The 23,140-nt window shown below is 44.5% G+C and overlaps 1 protein-coding gene across 8 annotated transcripts in view; it reads left to right on the top strand.

Moving 5' to 3' along the window:
- Positions 1 to 11,209: 11,209 nt before the first annotated feature.
- ZNF532 (zinc finger protein 532) overlaps positions 11,210 to 23,140 on the top strand; it is a 70,382-nt gene continuing 58,451 nt past the window's right edge. Inside the window, exon 1 of one of the 8 annotated variants that reach the window (XM_061615494.1) lies at positions 11,210 to 11,437. Coding sequence is in view for 2 of the 8 variants with exons in the window: in XM_061615475.1 (XP_061471459.1) it covers positions 11,726 to 11,758 (33 nt within the window). In the remaining 6 variants the exon portion in view is untranslated. The other 7 variants (XM_061615475.1, XM_061615484.1, XM_061615512.1 and 4 more) reach the window with 7 other exon arrangements.

The raw sequence follows: 23,140 nt of genomic DNA on the forward strand, positions 1-23,140 counted from the left end.
CATAGACTGGCTGCATATGTGTTCCAGTCATGACAAAGAAGCAAAGTTTCTAGATATTCTAAATGACTATTCCCTAGACCAGTTGGTCATGGAACTGACCAGAGGGACAGCAACCCTGGACTTAATCCTCAGTGGGGACCAGGACCTGGTGCGAGATGTAAGTGTTGTTGAACCGATTGAGAGCAGTGACCACAGTGCTATTAAATTAAACATACATGTAAATGGCCAATTGCCAAGAAAATCCAACACGGTCACATTTGACTTCAAAAGAGGAAACTTCACAAAAATGAGGGGATTGGTAAAAAGAAAGCTGAAAAACAAAGTCCAGAGGGTCACATCACTCGAAAATGCTTGGAAGTTGTATAAAAACACTATATTAAAAGCTCAACTGGAGTGCATACCGCAGATCAGAAAAGGTACCGCCAGGGCCAAGAAGATGCCAGCATGGTTAACGAGCAAAGTCAAGGAAGCTCTTAGAGGCAAAAAGTCTTCCTTCAGAAAATGGAAGTCTTGTCCGAATGAAGAAAATAAAAAAGAACACAAACTCTGGCAAAAGAAATGCAAGAAGACAATAAGGGATGCTAAAAAAGAATTTGAGGAGCACATTGCTAAGAACATAAAAACCAACAACAAAAAATTCTATAAATACATTCAAAGCAGGAGACCATCTAGGGAGACAATTGGACCCTTGGATGATAAGGGAGTCAAAGGTGTACTAAAGAACGATAAGGAGATTGCAGAGAAGCTAAATAAATTCTTTGCATCTGTCTTCACAGTGGAAGATATAGGGCAGATCCCTGAACCTGAACTAACATTTGGAGGAAGGGATTCTGAGGAACTAAGACAAATAGTGATAACGAGAGAGGAAGTTCTAAGCTTAATGGACAATATAAAAACTGACAAATCACCGGGCCCGGATGGCATCCACCCGAGAGTTCTCAAAGAACTCAAAGGTGAAATTGCTGATCTGCTAACTAAAATATGTAACTTGTCCCTTGGGTCCTCCTCCGTGCCTGAGGACTGGAAAGTGGCAAATGTAACGCCAATCTTCAAAAAGGGATCCAGAGGGGATCCCGGAAATTACAGGCCAGTTAGCTTAACTTCTGTCCCTGGAAAACTGGTAGAAAGTATGATTAAAGCTAGATTAACTAAGCACATAGAAGAACAAGCCTTGCTGAAGCAGAGCCAGCATGGCTTCTGCAAGGGAAAGTCCTGTCTCAGTAACCTAGTAGAATTCTTTGAGAGTGTCAACAAGCATATAGATAGAGGTGATCCAGTGGACATAGTGTACTTAGATTTTCAAAAAGCATTTGACAAGGTACCTCACCAAAGGCTTCTGAGGAAGCTTAGCAGTCATGGAATAAGAGGAGAGGTCCTCTTGTGGATAAGGAATTGGTTAAGAAGCAGAAAGCAGAGAGTAGGAATAAACGGACAGTTCTCCCAATGGAGGGCTGTAGAAAGTGGAGTCCCTCAAGGATCGGTATTGGGACCTGTACTTTTCAACTTGTTCATTAATGACCTAGAATTAGGAGTGAGCAGTGAAGTGGCCAAGTTTGCTGACGACACTAAATTGTTCAGGGTTGTTAAAACAAAAAGGGATTGCGAAGAGCTCCAAAAAGACCTCTCCAAACTGAGTGAATGGGCGGAAAAATGGCAAATGCAATTCAATATAAACAAGTGTAAAATTATGCATATTGGAGCAAAAAATCTTAATTTCACATATACGCTCATGGGGTCTGAACTGGCGGTGACCGACCAGGAGAGAGACCTCGGGGTTGTAGTGGACAGCACGATGAAAATGTTAACCCAGTGTGCGGCAGCTGTGAAAAAGGCAAATTCCATGCTAGCAATAATTAGGAAAGGTATTGAAAATGAAACAGCCGATATCATAATGCCATTGTATAAATCTATGGTGCGGCCGCATTTGGAATACTGTGTACAGTTCTGGTTGCCTCATCTCAAAAAGGATATTATAGAGTTGGAAAAGGTTCAGAAGAGGGCAACCAGAATGATCAAGGGGATGGAGCGACTCCCTTACGAGGAAAGGTTGCAGCATTTGGGGCTTTTTAGTTTAGAGAAAAGGTGGGTCAGAGGAGACATGATAGAAGTGTATAAAATTATGCATGGCATCTAGAAAGTGGATAGAGAAAAGTTCTTCTCCCTCTCTCATAATACTAGAACTCGTGGACATTCAAAGAAGCTGAATGTTGGAAGATTCAGGACAGACAAAAGGAAGTACTTCTTTACTCAGCGCATAGTTAAACTATGGAATTTGCTCCCACAAGATGCAGTAATGGCCACCAGCTTGGATGGCTTTAAAAGAAGATTCGACAAATTCATGGAGGACAGGGCTATCAATGGCTACTAGCTGTGATGGCTGTGCTGTGCCACCCTAGTCAGAGGCAGCATGCTTCTGAAAACCAGTTGCCGGAAGCCTCAGGAGGGGAGAGTGTTCTTGCACTCGGGTCCTGCTTGCGGGCTTCCCCCAGGCACCTGGTTGGCCACTGTGAGAACAGGATGCTGGACTAGATGGGCCACTGGCCTGATCCAGCAGGCTCTTCTTATGTTCTTATGTTCTTAAGTAGGAGCGGAACCACTGCCAAGCAGTGCCTCCAACTCCCAACTCCGCGAGTCTCCCCAGAAGGATACCATGGTCGATGGTATCAAACGCTGCTGAGAGATCAAGGAGAATGAACAGAGTCACACTCCCTCTGTCCCTCTCCCGACAAAGGTCATCGTACAGGGCGACCAATGCTGTTTCAGTGCCAAAACCAGGCCTAAAACCGGATTGAAACGGATCCAGATAATTGGTCTCATCCAAGAGCACCTGGAGTTGACCGGCGACCACCCACTACAGAACCTTGCCCAAAAAGGGGACATTCGCCACCGGTCTATAATTGTTCAAGTTATTTGGGTCTAAGGAAGGTTTCTTTAAAAGAGGTCTCACTACTGCCTCCTTGAGACTACTAGGGACTACTCCCTCACTCAAGGAGGCATTTATCACTTCCTTGGCCCAGCCGGTGGTAGTAGTCCTGCTTGCCTTCACTAGCCAAGATGGACAAGGATCTAGAGCAGACGTGGTCGCCCGCACCAATCCAGGCACCTTGTCCACTTCCTCAAGCTTCACCAACTGAAACTCATCCAATAATGAAAGACAAGGCTGTGTTCTGGACACTTCAATGGATTCGTCTGTCATAACATCGGAGTCTAGGTCCCTACGGATGCATGTGATTTTATTTTGGAAGTGCCCTGCGATGTCGTTACAGCGAGCTTCAGATGTTTCAATAGTATCTCAAGGACCAGAATGTAAGAGTCCTCGTACAACCCTAAAAAGCTCTGCAGGGCGGCAGAGAGATGTCCTGATAGAGGCAGTGAAGTGGAACTTCTTCGCCGCCCTTACCGCTTTTATATACGACTTAGTAGAGGCACTTACCAAAGCATAACTGCATCCGTCTGGAGTTCGTCTCCATCTGCACTCCAGCCTCCTTCTCTCTTGCTTCATCACTCTCAGCTCCGGGGTATACCACGGAGCTGTATGAGCTCTGCATCGAAGAGGGCGCGCGGGAGCAATCGTGTCGATAGCCCGGGCCATCTCCGTATTCCACAGTTCGACCAAGGCCTCGACAGGAGTGCCAGTACTATCAGCTGGAAAAACTCCCAGAGCCGTCTGAAAACCAATAGGATCCATAAGCCTCCGAGAGCGGACCAACTTAATAGGTCCCCCACCCTTGCAGAGGGAAAGAGTCGTCATAAGTCTAAAACTCAGCAGGCGGTGATCTGTCCATGACAATGGAGTAGATGAAAAACACCCCACCTCCAGATCACCATTTCCATGACCAGTGGCGAAGATCAAATCAAGAGTGTGACCCGACACATGCGTTGGGCCAGTAACAAATTTAGACAGCCCCATGGTTGTCATGGAGGCCATGAAGTCCTGAGCCGCCCCAGATAAAACAGTCTCGGCATGAATGTTGATGTCCCCCAACACCACAAGTTTGGGGGACCTCAGCAATACCTCCAAGACTATCTCTGTCAGCTCAGCTAGGGAAGCTGTTGGGCAGCAAGGTGGGCGGTACACCAACAGGATTCCCAGTCTGTCTCCTTGATTCAGCACAAGGTGGAGGCACTCTAGACCAGTCGCCATCTGGACAGGATGCCTGGTGAGAGAGAAAGTACTCCTATAGACCACAGCGACCCCGCCTCCCCGACCCTCAGGTCTACCATAGTGCTGCACCGTATACCCAGGTGGACAAACCTGAGAGAGAGCAACTCCTCCCTGCTCACCCACCCAGGTCTCGGTTATACATGCCAGGTCGGCACCCTCATCCACAATTAAATCGTGGACAAGGGAGGTTTTATTATATACCGACCTGGCATTCAAAAGCAGCACCTGGAGATCTAAGGGCTGGCTGATAGAACAACCAGCAGTTCTGTGGCCTTGAGGAGAACCGGAACAAGGCACAGACACAACTTGTCTGGGGGGAGTTCCCCTTACCTGGCACGTTCTCCTCCTAGCGCCATACCTCCCATAACCCGTCACTACGCTAATTGGGGCCCCCGAAAGCCCCCCCGTTAAATGCAAAATATGCTCTCCCAGGCACATATTTAAAAATACTTAAACACAACAGGCACATTCACACAACAACACATAAAATACACATAAATGCATACAAACACATCCACACAATCTCATTCACGCACACTGCTGGGTCATGTTCAACTTGCGATCCACTACAATTCCAAGGTCCTTCTCACACGCAGTACTGCTAAGACGGGTATTTCCCATCCTGTACCCGTGCATTTTGTTTTTGTGGCCTAAATGCAGAATCCTGCGGGTCAGAGGAGACATGATAGAAGTGTATAAAATTATGCATGGCATTGAGAAAGTGGATAGAGAAAAGTTCTTCTCCCTCTCTCATAATACTAGAACTCGTGGACATTCAAAGAAGCTGAATGTTGGAAGATTCAGGACAGACAAAAGGAAGTACTTCTTTACTCAGCGCATAGTTAAACTATGGAATTTGCTCCCACAAGATGCAGTAATGGCCACCAGCTTGGATGGCTTTAAAAGAAGATTAGACAAATTCATGGAGGACAGGGCTATCAATGGCTACTAGCCATGATGGCTGTGCTGTGCCACCCTAGTCAGAGGCAGCATGCTTCTGAAAACCAGTTGCCGGAAGCCTCAGGAGGGGAGAGTGTTCTTGCACTCGGGTCCTGCTTGCGGGCACCTGGTTGGCCACTGTGAGAACAGGATGCTGGACTAGATGGGCCACTGGCCTGATCCAGCAGGCTCTTCTTATGTTCTTATGTTCTTATGTTCTTATGTCTTTATTGAATGTCATTTTATTAATTTCAGCCCAATTTTCTAGTCTATCCAGGTCCCTTTGGATTTTATTCCTGTCTTCCATTGTGTTAGCTATCCCTCCCAGTTTCGTATCATCCGCAAACTTCATAAGGCTTCCCTCCACCCCATCATCTAAGTCATTGATAAAAATGTTGAAGAGTATCGGCCCCAGGACAGAACCCTGTGGCACTCCACTCGAGACCTCCTTCCAGTCCGAAGCAGAGCCACCGACGACCACTCTTTGAGTACGGTTTTCCAACCAGTTGTGAATCCACCTGACAGTATTTCCATGTAGTCCACATTTGACTAGTTTGCTAATCAAAAGGTCGTGGGGGACTTTGTCAAACGCCTTGCTGAAATCTAGATAGATGACATCTACAGCATTTCCACCATCTACTAAGCTAGTGACCCGATCAAAAAAAGAGATGAGATGAGATTAGTTTGACAGGATCAGATACTTATTGGGTCATAGTACAAAGAAATAATTATATAAGCATGACTGTCAAAGATGTTTATTATTTACATAACCTGTAAAGATATTTATAGTGCATTGCAAGGACTTCAGCTTGCACAACAGAACTTTCTTCCTTCTCCTCCCATGCATGCCTCGCACCCTCCCAAAATCTGCCCTGGAGGGTTGGGGGAACCCCTAGAACAGATTTAGGGGGAGTGGTGGAGGAGGGAGAAGGGCTACCTGTGGCTTTGTTCAGGTGGTCCACAGAAGTGACAGGGGAAGAATAGAAATATATGGCAGAAAAATAATCCCAATGACCAGTAAACAACAACAACAAACCAATTGCTTCCCACAATTCATTTCAAATCAGTTAGTCCTTTATATAGCAACCAGTTAAAAAGTTTTCCCTTGATTGTCCAACAGGAAGCAAAATCTAAAGGTCAGAAACAAGACTAGAAGGAGGGACCATCAAGGAAGAGTTAACAAAGACACCTTAAAGTATTTGTTTTCTCTCTGAACAGGTATGTAGTGTGATTCAGAAAGCTTTCTTGCATGTTTATCCAGCATTTTTACAATTTTACAAAAGGAAGTCTATTATGCAGTAAATATTGTGCAAAGTGAGGACTCATTCTCACTGACTTCAACAAGAAAGTTATGTGCATTGTTTTCAGCACTAAATGCTTGACTATGCTTGCATTCTAATGTGCTCTTACTCTATTTCTTAACCTATTCTTTTGTATTGGTTTTGTCGTGATACAAGATTAAAACTGTATTGAGAAAAACAAGCGCCACATTATTAGTTACAGCATAAACTAATTTGTATGTTTTAGACTTTTTGGTATCCCCTTGTTCACTGTATCCTTAACTTCCTTTTTTCTTATGAAACAAAAAAAAGTGTGTAATTTAATTATCAGTATTCATACTACATTCTGTTACTTGACCTTTACATAGCCCATTATGTAAGTTAACGTACTCTCTGTATGGAGGAGCGATGAAGGGCAACGTCACTCCCTTTCCCTTCCCCGGTCTTCATAGCCCCTTCACACACACACACGTACGTGTGTGTGTGTGTGTGTGTGTGTGTGTTGGCTGGTGCTATGTGTCTCCACCCAATGTCCACCTAGAAATGTGGCTTCCCCAGCTAACAAGGAAGATTGGCTACAGGGCTCAGCTCCAGTCAGCATGACCAATTTCAGGGATGGTGAGAGTTGTAAGTCCAGCAACATCAGGGGAGCCACAGTTCCCCTATTTCTCTTGTAGGGTATGCTTCTGTTCACTTCCTATATTACTTTGTCTGAGGAAAATAAGCCTATAAAGGAGAGTATTTACCTAGTGGCATCTCACTACAGTGTGCATATAACTACTTAGAAAGCCACTTATTTTGAGCTCCTACACATCATTAAATTATCCTAGTGTGAGCTCCCTTAGGTTTGGTAGGGTGGCCGTCTGCTCTGCATCACCTGGCCAAATTGTAGGGAGGATGTGCAGAGATATGGTACAGTGGTTGTCTGAGTTCTTTGTATTGCCACAGCATATAAATGACCACCTTACCAAGCCATTTACCAAGTTACCATTTGGTAAATTAGTTGTCTGTTGGCAAAGTGGCAAAGTGTGTGCTTTATATGCAGAAATTCCTGGGTTCAATCCCCAGAATCTCTAGTTAAAAGGATTGGGTAACAAGTGATGAGAAAGAACCACTCCCTACCTAAGACCCTGGAAACCTGCTGAATAGGCAATATTGGGCACGATAGACAAAAATTATGACCTGGTGCTAAAGCAGTTTGTTCCTAATCCATAGTGTGCATGGAAGTGAGCCTGCAAGGAAAAAAAAAGGGGGGGGTATTCAATTAACAAGTCCCGTCATCACAAGGACTTCAGTCTGCACAACAGAACTTTCTTCCTTCTCCTCCCATGCATGCCTCGCACCCTCCCAAAATCTGCTCTGAAGGGTTGGGGGAACCCCTAGAACAGATTTAGGGGGAGTGGTGGAGGAGGGGGAAAGGCCTGTTGTGCAAACAGAAGTCCTTCTGCTGCTGAGACCCTAATTTAGGACCACTGTTTTTGATACAACACTATGCACCTGTGGAAAGAGAAGGAGGAACAGCATGGCCAGTTTTGCTATGGGGGGGGGTAATGGCCTTGCCATTTTTGCTATGAAAAAAATTGGCAATGTGACTCCTAGGATAAAAAGATGTTGACATTTAATTTGCAAAAGCACTGAGGAATTTTATGATGCATAGTTGATGGACACTGCTGCTGTGTCAGGTAAGAACATTCTAAGAATAAAGATGCTTATCAGAGAAGTAGTTAAGATTTGATAAAATAAAAGTGAATCTGTTTCCTAGCCTTCATGGAGCAGAGTTGACAAATATCTGCGCACACGGAAAATAATCAGGGTTTAAAATGTCTTGTTTTTATTAAGCCATGTGAGTTATGCCTAAAACAAAGGCAGCCTTATCATAATATGATTTTAACACTGGCAGGTTTGCTGTATAAGTTGAGATAAAAGGGTGAACCAAGATAAAGTCATTGTAGAACTGTTTTGTTGGCCACAAATGTAAACATATTTAATGTGGTCACCCTAGTAAATTCCAAACAAGCAAGGGCTAGTTCAATATACAGTAGGGCCCCACTTTACAGCGCTTCGCTTTACGGCACTTCGTTAATGCTGCCGTCTCAATTAGATACAATTAGACTAAAGCCCCACTCATACGGCGCTTGTTCTGCTTTTATGGTGGTTTTCGGGCGTTGCGTGCCATTCTATTCAATGAGTTCCGCTTTTCAGCAGTTTTTGCTTTTCGGCGGGGATCCGGAACATAACCTGCCATATGAGTGGGGCCCTACTGTATTAGTGTGTGTCAGTGTGCTCCCAAAGCATCCTGCGGCAGTTATGGCAGGTGGGAGGATATTTATTGCACATCCCGCCTTTCCTCTAAGGAGTTCAAGGTGGCATACTTGCCCCCCCCCAGCAGTGTAATGGCAAATTCAGAAATGTGGGGTCTTTTCATGCTAATCACAGCTACGCCCTCTCACAGCCACACACCCTTCTAAGATTATACATCCTTCTAGGAGAAATAATCTGGCCAGGCTTGAATATTTGTTTATTTCCCGCCCTTCCTCCTAGCAGGAGCCCAGCGCGGCAATACTGGTTTTTGCTCCTCTCTCACTGTCATCATTTGACTGTCCTTTCTCACTGTCAAGAGATATTGCTTGAATAACTGGATTCAGTGTCTTCCCCTGCTACCCAACTGCTTGATGACGTAGATGGGACGTCATCAGCAGAATTTACTGTCTCTTCTGCAGTTACAGAATTCTCACTCTCCACAATTTGTCTTGACTTTTTGAAGTAGGAACTAATAAAGGCTTGCTTGCAATTGATACTCATTGGGGCCTGCATATCGGACACAGAAACCCCTACAGCAAAAAAGAAAAACAAACTTTTTGTATACTGCTGGGCGCATAGGCTTCCCCTCCCTCTTTCTCTGGGAGCTTTTTTGCTGCTGGGTTAAGACAAAGCCTGTTTTTCCTAAATGAAGCAGTTCACTCTCTCTAAACAGGCCAGGAAGTCATTTTGCATAGGAATTTGTAACCTTTTCAACTTTGTCACCTTCTAGAAGGTAGGAAGAGATTTTTCCACCCCGTTCTCCTTCCACACCTACCTAGAATGTTAGAAAAAGAGGGGGAGGTTATCATTATGCTGTAAGATAAAAAAAACTTCCTTTGCCAAGTGTTCCTTCTTGGTTGCCATACTAAGACTCCAGAGTAACTGCATTTGGGCAGAGGTTATACGTTTCAGGAGAAAATTTAAACACACACACACACACACAGAATCATTAAAAGCTCAAAGTAACACACACACCTTCTCCCCTCCTCACCCCTAGACATATTTCTCAGTTTTCCTCCTCCCTCACTCCTGGTTTTGGACTGGAACAAAAGCACACATCTTACATCTTCCCTGTCACCCCTATTTTTGCTGCTGGGTTGAGTATGAGATTCTTGTTAATGCTTTCTCCCACAACAACAGATGCTGCTAGTAGCCAATAAGCATGAAAGGGCTGTGTATTAGCTGCTGAAAAGTGTCTTCTCAGTGACCGACTCACCTCCTTTCACTCTGATTGGCTCTAGTCAGCAGGAAAGGACAAGGAAGCAAGTTAGAAGACTCTTCTCAGTGGTCAACATACTCCCCTTTCATGCTGATTGGCTCATAAGATGCTGGAGATATAGGTACCCTGCTGGAATCTGGCTCTCAAAAAAGTAACCCTGTACCACTACTCCCCTGCTCCCTGTCCAGTAATGCTAGTTCCCAGACAATTGTTCTGTCAGCTCAAGGATTTCTGTTTGCCTGATGAAAGGGATCTCCCCTCTTTCTACCCCAGTACTGTTCTGGAGGTTCTCCTCAGCCTCCAATGCAGATATGGGGAGGATACGTGGGGGGGGGCACATGTGGGGAGGATGGGGGAAATCCTGTTGGGCTAATGGAAATCTTTGCGCTGGCTTCTGCTAGCACGAGTTAATTGAATACGTCCCTTAATGCTTTATATGAATTTTTAATGGTATAACGTGTTTATGTTCATGTTTTAAACACAAGTCGCTTGGAGACCCTGGTAACAAGGGGCTAATAACAGTCGTTGTCATCATCATCCTGCCCTTATTCCTTAGACTCCCTTGTTCTCCGTAAGGACCAAACAAGGGAGGAAGATAAAGCTGCTCCCATTTTCCACTCTGATCGTGGGGCCCAATCCCAGTTTCTTTCTATACCACCTCCTTAGTCTGTTATATTTTACTCTCTATATTAGATGGAGCCTTTTAGAGCAAGCCCCCCTTCCGAATATCAGTTTGAGGAAAATTCGTCCTTCTTTGCTCACCTGAATAAATACATGCATGTTTGTAGGTATTTCCCCTTCCAGTTTTGGTATAAAATTCTTCATATTTATAGTACGCACACACATTACTGGGGGGGGGGCAAGGGGAAAAAAAAGAAAAGCGTTTATTTTTGTTTCCTAGTTAGCCTGTTCGATCGGGTTTCCTGAAGAAGGATGCAAACCCCCAGCAACCCCGTAGACAGCAGCCGCTTTTTGCGGACTCCCATTTTTCCGGACCTTCGCCTTTCTTCCTTGCCTGTAATTAAACATGCCAGGGGAGGGGAATGGCTTTTAACTCCTTTCTCCACAAGAGGGAATCCCTGATTTCTAAAGAGTGTGAGTGAGGGAGTGAGGGAGAGAAAGAGGAGCTTCAGAAAAACAACTAATAAAGGCGGGCGGTTGGGGGCGAAAATCTTTCCCTCTCCCCCTCTCCTTTTCCTCCTCCCCTCACACTCTAGTGACAAGTTTTAAATTGAATCCACGGGGGAGATCTCTTCCACCCACCCCATTCCACCCGTTTTTCCAAGCCACAGAGGCATCCCCCACCCCCCACCTTTTTCCCTCCTTGTCCCTGCAAGAGCCGCGCGCTCTCCCCCTCTGCCTTGCCTGCCATTATGTGCAACCATCTTTTAAAAGCCAGGCCTCTCTCTGCAGGCTCCTCTAGCAGAGAGAGTGAGCTCTTAAACATGTCTGCCTGAAAGCACCCTTGCAGGATCAGCCCCTCCCCGGGTGGCAGCACACTGGCCTCTTGCCCAAGGCTACCAGCAGCAGCAGGTCTGTTTGCATGGGGGTGAGGCGTTTGCATGCAATGTGGGGAATCGGGGAGAAAAGAGAGAGAAGGATGGTGGTGAGGATGATGGCGATGATTTTCCTTCCAGCCCTGGTGGGGCCTGGCTTACTGCACCCCCCTGAAGAAGCCATTCAAACACAGAGACAGAGGCATACGTACTATTTGAAACCCCCCCTCCCCGGCCCGCCTAGGTAACCCAAGAGCTGCAAAAAAGAGAGAAGGCAGCAGCCTCTTGTTCTTCTCCGGAGCTACCGCAGCAGTGCCTACGCGGCATGGAAGGAAGAAGCTGGCCGGCGGGGACGGGGGTGAGGCGAGGCTGCTGCACTACTGCTAGTAGTAGCGGCCTCCGCCCAAAGAGACCGGAGAAGATCTCGGAAAAGGGCCCCGGGTTTGCTAGGCCGCTGGAGCTTTCTCCAGCCGGGGAATGCCTGTGGAGCGCTGGCCTGGGAACAGGCCGGCCGGCGCCTGCTTGCTGTTGCCGGAGATTAGGCCACCATGGCACAGGCGGCGATCCAGACCCGGGTTAGAGCGGAGGAGACGTGCTTGTTGCAGGACATCTTTGAGCCGTCCTCTAGCCCCTACCTTGGGAGGGAGGCCTTTTCGTTGCTACATTTTTGAGCTCTATTGTTAAATGCTATGGGCCAGGGGACCCCCAGCCACCCTCCCTCCTTCCCTCCCTCCCTTTTTTCGTGTAAATGATTACAGCCGGGTATGGGGCCAACTGATTTTACTGGGGAGGGCCTGCTTTTGTGCCTCTCCGACCTTTCTCGCACGGGCGCTCCTTAAATGCATTAGAAGCCCGTGTGCCTTCTTCACGAAGCAGCCCTCCCCGTAAGTGCCCGTTCGTTTCCAAGATCCTGCGCTGAACACATAGAAGTGGCTATATAATACAGTGGCCTCTTCCTCGTATACTTTTTGGGTCTCTTTGTTTTTCAAAAAAGGGAACGCTCCTCCCCCGCCCGCCAGCCTGCCGGCCTTTAGGGCACTTTTAGGCTGTACAGTCCTGTGCACCTTTACTCAGAATTATGGCTCAGTGATTTCAGTGGAGCTTACTCTTAGGTAACTGCCTAGATTTGCAGCCTTAATTATAGTGCAACAGCACAGGGGGAGGATTAAAAAGGGACAGAGGCCAGGAGTTGTAGTCCTGCTACACTGGCAGGGTCACTTTACTTTGGCACACCTTGGCTTTCTTTAATAAAACATGAACAAGTAAAAGTAGCTGTGTTGGCCCACAAAGTGGGAAAAATCCAAGTTCACAGTTGGGCAATATTTTTATTGGGACTAACCAAAATGCAACAAAAGCTTGCCACCCAGTAAACACCCAGTTATGGATTTTTCTTTTCTTTTTTAGTAAACATGTTCTTCTTCCAACAAGGGGTAGTAAAAGGATGGGTCTTCCCCACTAAACATTTGCATCTGAGCAAAGTAGGGGTTTCTACCCTATGTTAGATTGTTAGTATGAATTCAGATTGCCGGGAGCTGTCTGTACAGTCATTGCGTAGATTTTAAGCTACTGCGTGGCAGCTGTGACTGTTTGGGAAGGTGCCCAACTTCAGCTTATGTCCATCTGATAAAGCTCAGCATTAGCATGCCTTTGCCTCCTTGGATTTCTGAGGGTCTGCAAAAGGGTGGTGATGTGAGGCTTAGGCATGTAATTGGAAGCTACAGGTGACCCGAGTTTTTAGCCATGTGGCTTTGCATTCAATCCATCCAGACATGGTGGATGGAAGGTCAGTCTGGGAAGACCAAGTTCAAACCCTTACTCAGCCATGAAGCTCACTGGGTGACTTGGAGCAGTCCCTATCTTGTCACTACTCTACAGGGTCTTTGTGAGGATAAAATGAGGAAGGGGACATGTATGTTTCCATAGATCTTTTTGGAGGAAGACTGGGATAAGCATAATAAGTAATATTAACAACAACAACAATAATAATATGCTATTTTGGTGATGAAGGAGCTGTTTCCAAAATCCATTTCCATGTAGTTAGGGCTCCATCTTGCAGTGGTAATGAACAAAACCACCAGTTACATGGTTCCTCTGGGTAACTGGGTTCCTTCCCACACCCGTGGCTGTGATGGAGATGTGGCACTGATATGGGTATAGCCATACTATTTGCCAGAAACATGACTGGTGCTTGCCTAGTCATTACTGCGACATGAAGCTCTGTGTCAATCATGTTGCCAAGATAACATATGAGTCTTACCGCTGTAGAGATCAGAGAACCATTGGCAGCTGCTGTCCATCTGTCCCCAGGCACTGTGCTCTCCATGATCTTGAGCAAAGGCCTTTCACATCACCTGTTATCTGATCCTTTTAACTGGGGAGGGCAGGGATTGAACAATGTGTAAAGAATTTTGAGTAAAGGGTGGTGGCCACTGACAGAAGGAAATTGAGTACAGTATGAGAATGAGCAGGGAAGATAAAAAGTGGTTGGGACTCACCCTGATGTGGAAAGCGGGGGTGACAATAGAGAGGGCAGATCAAGGGGTGGCATTGGGCGAATGCTAGCATGATCTGGTCTTCCAATGGTGGTGTGATGCAGCATTCCATACCATACCAATGTGAAAGGAGCCAACTGGTAGCAAGCAGTTTGGGGGTGGCAACATCACTACAGAGGCAGGCAATCAGTCATCAGCAGAAACCATTATAGTACGAAAGAGGGATGAGTACAGCATTTAGGAGCTCTATTTGTGTTAGGATGATGGACGCTATATGATGGAGACTGATACAGAAAATATTGTATGTGTTCACCGTAGTGTCTAATAAACCCAGCCGAGGGTTTTTGGCCTGTTTTAGGACTGGTTATGGGCCAGTAAGAAAATAGAGCCTTCTGCCCCAAAGGCTTTACATCACAGATGAGGAATTTGTGGCCCTCTGGATGTTGTTGCGCTCCAGCTTCATCATCCCTGCCCATTGACCATGCTGGCTGAGATTACAGGGACTTGGAGACCGAAAACATCTGGAGGACTGCAGGTTCCCATCCCTAATTTACATTGGATGGCACTTAGTGTAAATTAATCCAAAATAAAAACAAAGTTCTGAGAAATTGGTAATTGTGGTTTTGAATTCCCCTTGTTGCAGGAAGGAGAAAGAGGTTGGATATTTGTTTTTAAAACATCAATTTTCAGTAGCCATATTGGAGTGAGGACGTTTTGAGAGGTGGTGTTAAGAAATATTGCTGTTGATAGTAGCATAGAACAGAGTGTGGCTAAGAGCCATCTTGGTGCAGACCAGAGACACAGAGATGTGAGGAAGTAATTTGTGGACTGAAAAATGGGAAGAAGGCCTTAGGTAAAAACAGCTGGGAAACCTGTGGCCGTCCAGATGTTGTGGTACTCCAGCTGCCTTCGGCCCCAGCCAGCATGGCCAATGGTCAGGAGTGATGGTATGGGAGATGCCATCTGGCAACATCTGGTAGGCCACAAATTCCCCACCCCAGGGTTAAAACATTACCTTGCTGTAGAGTGGGTGTAAGGCAGCCGTTCCTAACTAGTGGGCCATCAGTTGTTGGACCACAACTCCCATCAGCCTCAGCCAGCATTGCCAATGGTCAGGAAAGATGGGAATTGTGGTCCAGCAACATCTGCTGGCCCACTAGCTGGGAAAGGCTGGCGTAGGGCCTTCCAAATTTAGCACAGGGCAGGAGATAGGAGGACCTGTACTTTTCATAGTGTGGAGGAAGGTATTTCAGAAGGTGAGGCTCGTGTAGGAGGGAGGAACCTATGGCCCTCCTGCTATTGTGGACTACAATTCCCACCGCAGGTAGAGGACTGACCCCGTGTCCAGGGACCTCATGTAAAACACTGTTTTACATTATATGTAGGAAATAGCATCCATAGAGAAAGGATAGATGCCTCTTCATGGGGGATGGAGATGTGTAATGGAAGAAAAGGCTTTGGTTCTGCTCACTTCTAGTGAAAACAGTCTCCCCAAGACCCCTCTTTTATGTATTTGTTGTGAATGGGTAGGGTGGGTTGAACAGACAAATAAGAAGCAGTAATATGGGGGCAGCGGATTCCTATCAGCCACCCCAAATACTGTAAGGATAGGCGTGCTCAGGTTGGTTTTTCTAGCAAGGAAACCTTGCTTTGAAGATGCCCTGCTGCTGAGGGCAATAAGAAAGCAATGGCTGTCATTAGAAGCACCTTATCCTCTTGAGGAGCAGAGACCGGGGGGGGGGGGTCAGCTTGGCAGTCACCCTCTTGCTTCTGTGTCCGAGGATCCTTTGTGCAGGAAAAGGAGATTGTGTGAGCATTTATTATTATTATTATTGCGGTCTCTCTTTGTTTGCTACAGACACACACAGCTTTTCAGCCAGGTTTTGGGGGAGGTAAGTTGGGGAAGAGAAAGGAAAGGGGGGGAACGCTGTTGTGGGGTGTTTTGAGTGTGTGTAAGGAGGTTGTAATTGAAAACAGGAGGGCACAGGGCAGAAATTGCCTTTGCACCAGAGAAGAAAACAACCGAATCCCTCTGATTTTCAGGGACTTGTTGGCAACTCAGCAAGGGTTGCCATAGCTTTTTATGTAGGGTGACCAGAACCGGCTGAAACTGGTTTGAGGCAGATCAGCTCCTGAACACAATGCAGTCATTGAGCTACTACAGTGGGATAGCTTCCTCCCTCCATGGCAGCCAAAAGCAGAGGATCTTGCAGAAAGATACCATCCCCTAACTATATGTGAATGCACACTTTAGACACACAGCACTGGTATGTGGCTAATGTAATAGGCATAAAGGATTCTGTATATCTGTTTACATATTTGCAGTAACTGCGATTGCTTTTGGCTGGTTCATGCCTTTTCTTTAATTTTCTTTTGCTTAAGTAATGGACAAGAATTGAGATTTATCACCCTTTTCTTATATAGTTTATTTTGGTAGGTGGGACACTTGGATAAGTAGGGTTTTTTTTAAGCTGAACAAAATAAAAATGGATTGAAATATTTGTATTTCTATTTATGCTCGTGAGTCAGAATTGCTGATTTGCATGCTGTTTTATGTACAGGGTGCTATCTTGCTGTTTCTTTTCAGAAAAAAAGGAACATTATTAAGTCTCTGTGTGTGTGTTGTGTCACTGTTAAAGGCCAAGAGGAACCTGTGTTACAGAACTGCGCATGGAAGCATTTTCAAAAGAGGCTTGAAAGGCATACTCTTTTCTTTTTTCCTTGTAGGCCTATTGATTGGGGCTGCCTTTAACCCTTTCAGGTTTGCAGTGGTTATGCATCTGCTTGAATAGCTGATCACTGGCATTTGAAAAAATTAAAATCTGTCACAGGTGAAGGTACACAAGGTGGGCTATGGTATTATCTGGCTGTGATCACAGTGGCATGGAGGAACATATGTACAGAGCTTGAATGCAATTTCTGATTGCACACCGAAGCACATTGGTGAATAAGCAGTGGTCTAAATGTAGTGAAACTCGTCCAGGTTTAATAGGATTAAAGCTATGGTTTATAAAGGCTTACTGATAGCCGGCCTAACAATACTGCCTTCGTTTGGTGTACCTTATAGGCAGGCATTTTTTTTCTACTGCTGATTCATAAAAGAATAGGCCCCTGTAACAATCATACATTTTGGACCACATGGTAGAGAGCTGTTGTACATTACTGGCCCATTAAACTTTTATAATTTTCCATCTAATTAAATAAGTGATGATTTCTTGCGTCCTTCCTCTTTTGGTAGATAATCTTGTCTCTTATGTATGTATGTTCAAGGATTTTTGAAACAGACATACATTTTTATACAAATTGTGTATACCTATGCCAAACATACTACACATTTTGCTTTCTAAACTGTATTGTACTGGAGGTTTTTGAAATCTAGGAGAGACTATGTTTTTTAAAGGTTTTGTAGAACTCCAGTGGATTTACTAGTAGTATAAATTACAATACTTGAGAATTAATTACGTACAAATAGGAAACCGGATGGACAGTGCATCAGCTGGTAAGGAATGTCTCCTCCTGACTCAAAGCTTCAGAGCATTAGATAATGGATAAGATTTGTTTTCTTTCTTTAAAAAATAAATGTGTACTTAGATTAGAGCAGGCATTTTGCATCTGATACTGAAGCTGGAGGCTCAAGAGGAAGGGAGCGGGGGAGGTAGGAGAAAGCAATAATGAATGTGGCGCAGGGAAGAACAAAGGCTTTTAGAGATTATATTGGAGCACTAAACATTTTTTTTGCCTTGGGGATTCTGTAGCTAGAAACTGTGACTTCCTAAAACAGGAAATCATCAGCAACTGTGGAATTTTTACGTGCATTATGATGTTTCTAAAGCCCAGCCTGCCCTGGTTTGGCAGCTGATATTATAAATCTGCAGTCATTGGGGGGGGGGGGGAAGAAGAGAGAACCCAAATAAAGATGGAGGATAAACAGTAGGGGGGGGGAATGTGTTCTGATCTAGTTTGAAATTTAGGTTGTCCATTGTATTCAAGCGGAATAAAGTAGACAGTCTTAAAAGCCTTGGGAGTATTTTGATTGGGTAAGTTTCATAGAGGCTGGTGACAGGCAGGGTTGGCTGCATTTAGAGGGTGACACAAGCATTAAGGAGCCTCTTTATTTCCTGATTGTGCAGCAGATGACATAAGGTATTTAAGGAATAAATTGTAGTGTATTGAAAGTTGCATGCGGTCTCTTAAGCCTGCAGGTATTTGATGCAGAGTTTTTAAACCAGGTATAATATTTTCTGCTTCTCAAACCTGACAGGGCATTAAATAGCTTGCATGGCTGGAGGCAGATATTGGGGGGGGGGGAGAGAAGTGTGCTGTGATATCATTTTTGTGTTGTATTTAATATCAATATAGTGTGGTTCTGTGTCTGGCTGTTGATACCTGTTTTAGACACCACTAGTCCATGTATCATAATGAGGAGAATATGGCTGGCTGGTCTGCATTAGGTCTTTCTCCCTTCTCCAAGGGTCAGCTGAAATCCATAGGGTTACATGAGATCACCTTTGTGCTTTGTATGGTTTTCTAATAACTGTGAGTACTAATACTTCATTTTGTGACAATAATGGATTTTGGTTCTGGAAGTGGTGTTGCACAAGGCATGGTTGCATGTGTGTGTGACTGGCGGGGGGCAGGATGTTGTCTGCTGGCTATATTTTCTTTTTCTTATTGCAAGGCATTTCTTCTTTCTTTGCAGTTAAATACTGCTGCTGGGACTGTTTGCTGTAACATGAGAAACCTGGACAGATAATTGTTTATGACTTTTTTTGGATGTTTCTGTATAATATATTCAAACATTCTGTGCTCTGGGAGATTTTTTGAGGGTTGTGTTTTTGCATGTAGGCCATCCTTTTAAGCTGAAAATGCAGATGAACGTTTGAGGGCTGGCCCTCTTCGTAGGAACTCATATTGGAATCTGCCTTGTCTCAGTAGCTGATTCTGAACAAGAGCGTAATCACTTAATGGGTTTTAGATCTTTTCTGAAATGAAATAATTTGCTTTGTTTTCGCTGGAAGTATCACTATCGGTACACATAGGATATTGATTTGTCTGAGCAAGTGTGAAAATGTTGACACAAACGTTTCCAGGGCCTACTTCTTGCCAGTCATTGGAATTGTGTGTGGGTGTCTTGAACAATGAATTGTCAATGCCATCCATTCAGTGTTATACCAACCAACACCAACAAATCCCTGTGCAATTAGAATACTATTCTTGTTTTCAGTTATATTCTTAACCCTGGATCCAAAGAGTCCCATGAGTGTGCCCAGCTCCTTTGGCACATGTGTGGGAGTTTTTCCAATTTCCACTTCCAGAAGCAGCACCTTGTGCATTGTACATCACCCTGGGATCATTGGCTGAAGGATGGTAATAAACACATATTTTTGTTTAAACTGGCATAATACATTGTGCAATTTCTGCTTCAAGTCTGGGGTATAAGCTTTGTTTTCCTTCTGGAAGGTGCCTACACACACCTGGATGCATGAAGCAGTTGATAGTGATTACTGGTTCCAGGAAATATCTCACATTGGGTTGGTGAAGTTGAGAGGTGATCTAAAGCAACATGCCATGAATGTCCACCAGTTAGGCATTGAAACCATCCTTTGTGTGAACTTAATATGGTTTTTGCCTCTCCCATCTTTATTTTATTTTGCATTTATTTGGCTACCTGCTCTGCAGAGTGACTAGTTATCAATTTCTTTCTATTGCTGCTTTGCTGGCAAGTAGTATCAAAACTGAAACTGTGTGTGTGTGTGTATAAGTACATATATAATGTATGTGTATAAAAATAATTCTGAAGTCTAAGGATCCCATAGCAAAGGGCTATACGGGCTGAAGCCTAAGAATTCCATATCCAAGGGCTAGATAGAACATTCCTGGCACCCTAGTTGCTTGGAAGTCTGGGATGCTGGCATCCAGGCAACTGAAATATAATTCTGCACTTTATATACTGGCTTCTAAAAACAAACACCACTGCCAAGAAACCAGTGCCTAGGAATTGGGATAATGTATTGCAGTGTCACAAACCTTGGAGGTCAAACCTCTGACAGCAGCACATCCAAAATCTGAGTATGGCCATAACTCATAGCACTTGTCAGTGCCTGTTTCCCTCCACAGATTCCTATACAGCAGGGGTGGCCCTCCAAATGTTAAGGACATAATCAGAGTGCTATTGTATCAGGCTGAAGGCCCATCTAGTCCAGTGCTCTGTTCTCATGGTGGCCAACTGGATGCCTATGGGAAGCCCACAAGCAGAACCTGAGTACAACAGCACTGCTCCTACTAGTGATTCCCAGCAACTGGTATTCAGAGTCATACTGTCTCTGATGGCGTGTTAGAATGTAGCCACTGTGGCTAATAGCCATTGATAGCCTTGACCTCCATGAATTTGTCTAACTCTCTTTTAAGAATTAAAGCCTTCCGAGTTGTTGGCCATCACTACCACTTGGGGGAGCAAATTCCATACTTCACATTATGTACTCTGTGGAAATTTAAATGGGATAGGCCTAGAACTGGGCATTGTGAGTGCAGAGGCACAGGATAACAATTCAGAGAAGCAAACGTACCACAGGCCAAACCAAAAGTGCCAAAAGACACTTGAAGAGAGACACTGTATACAAGTGTTTATATGCTAATGCCTTAAGCCTCCGAGCCAAGATGGAAGAACTGGAGTGTTTGGTCTTAGAGGAGAGCATTGATATAGTGGGCATAACGAAAACATGGTGGAACTGAGAAAACCAATGGGACATGGTTATCCTTGGTTATAAACTATATCAGAAGGATGTTTGGAAGGTGGTGTCACTCTAAATGTGAAAGAGGGCATTGAATCAAGCAAGTTAGAAACCCCCAAAGAGGCAGACTCCTCTTCAGAATCATTGTGGGTGGTGAGTAATTTAATACTGGGAACATTCTACCATCCCCCTGATAAAAATGTTCAGGGAACTCTTGAGATGAAAAAGGAAATCAAAGAAGCATCCAAACTAGGAAATATTGTCATAATGGGTGACTTCAGCTATCCTGACATAGACTGGCTACATGTGTGTTGCAGTCACGACAAAGAAGTAAAATTTCTAGATACCTTAAATGACTGTGCCCTAGGAGCAGTTGGTCATGGAACCGACCAGTGGGGCAGCGACCCTGGACTTAATTTTAAGTGGCGCTCAGGACCTGGTGCAAGAGGTAAGTGTTGTTGAACTGATTGGGAGCAGTTGCCATAGTGCCATTAAATTAAATCAAACATTTATCAATGGCCAATTGCCAAGAAAATCCAACATGGTCACATTTGACTTCAAAAGAGGAAACTTCTCAAAAATATGGGGATTGGTAAAAAAGTTGAAAGACAAAGTCAACAGGGTAAAATCACTCCAAAATGCATGGGAGCATAAAAACAAAATATTAAAAGTTCAACTGGAGTGTATACCACAGATCAGTAAAGATACTACCAGGGCCAAGAGAATGCTGGCATGGTTAACGAGCAGAGTCAAAGATGGTATTGGAGGCAAAAAGGGTTCTTTCAAAAAATGGAAAATGAAAATGAAATGGTCTGCCTTCAAGTCGATCCCGACTCATAGCGACCCAATGAATAGGGTTTTCATGGTAAGTGGTATTCAGAGGTGGTTTACCATTGCCTTCCTCTGAGGCTGAGAGGCAGTGACTGGCCCAAGGTCACCCAGTCAGCTTCATGGCTGTGTGGGGATTCGAACCCTGGTCTCCCACGTCAAAGTCCAAAACTAACCACTATGACATGCTGGCTCTCCAAAAAATGGAAGTCTTATCCAAATGAGGAAAATAAAAAGGAACACAAACTCTGGCAAAAGAAATGCAAGAAGACAATAAGAGATGCTAAAAAATTTGTGGAGCACATTGCTAAAAACAGAAACCACCAACATTTTTTTAATACAGTACATTCAAAGCAGGAGACTGTCTAGGTAAACGGCTGGACCCTTGGACGACAAGGAAGTCAAAAGAGTGCTAAAGCAGTATAAGGAGACTGCAGAGAAGCTAAATGAATTCTGTGCATCTGTCTTCACAGTGGAAACTAAAGCAGATCCCTGTGCCTTCTTGCAGGAAAGGAGTCTGGGGGACTGAGGCAGATTGTGGTGATGAGAGATGACGTTTTTGGCTTAATAGACACTTTCTAGGAGGAAGGGCAGGATATAAATATAATAAATAAATGAATAGACAAAATAAAAACTGAGAGATCACTGGGTCTGGAAAGCATCCATCTGAGAGTTTTCAAAAGAACTCATATGTGAGATAGCTGATCTTCTAACAAAAATGTGTAACTTGTCACTCAGATCTGCCTCCATACCTGAGGAGTGGGAAGTGACCCATGGTAACACCAACCTTTCAAAAGGGATCCGGGGGGATTCTGGAAATTACAGGCCAGTTAGCTTAAAATCTGTCCTGGGAAAACTTGTAGAAAGTATTGTTAAAGATAAATAACCAAACATATAGAGGAACAAGCCTTGCTGAAGCAGAGCAAGCGTGGCTTCTGCAAGGGTAAGCAACTAATTGGAGTTCTTTAAGAGTGTCAACAAGCATTTTATTTATTTATTATTAAATTTATATCCTGCCCTTCCTCCCTGAAGGAGCACACAGAAGCACTAAAAGCACTCTAAAATATCTTAAAAACAAACAAAAACAAAAACCAAGCATATAGATAGAGGTGAGCCATTTAACATAGTGTTCTTGGACTTTCAAAAAGCTTTTGACAAGGTACCTCATCAACAACTCCTGAGTAAGCTTAGCAGTCATGGAATAAGGGGAGAGGTCTTCTTGTGGATCAGGAACTGGTTAAGCAGCAAGAAGCAGTGAGCAGGAATAAGCGGACAGTTCTCCCAATGGAGGGATATAGAAAATGGAGTCCCCCAAGGATCGAGGGGACCTGTGCTTTTAACTTGTTCATAAATGATCTAGAGTTTGGAATGAGCAGTAAGGGGGCCAAGTTAGCTGATGATACTAAATTGCACAGGGTCATTAAAACAAAAAGAGATTGTGAAGATCTCCAAAGGACCTCTCCAAACTGAGTGAATGGGCAGTAAAATGGCAAATGCAATTTAATGTGAGCTAGTGTAAAGTGATGCATGTTGGAGCCAAAAATCTTAATTTCACATATATACTCATGGGGTCTGAACTGGCAGTTACTGACCAGGAACGAGCCCTTGGGGTCATAGTGGATAGCTCGATGAAGATGTCAGCTGTGCGGCAGCTGTGAAAAAGGCAAATTCCATGGGAGGGATCATTAG

The sequence above is a fragment of the Rhineura floridana genome, chromosome 1 (assembly GCF_030035675.1).
Source record: "Rhineura floridana isolate rRhiFlo1 chromosome 1, rRhiFlo1.hap2, whole genome shotgun sequence".
In the NCBI taxonomy this organism is placed as follows: Eukaryota; Metazoa; Chordata; class Lepidosauria; order Squamata; family Rhineuridae; genus Rhineura; species Rhineura floridana.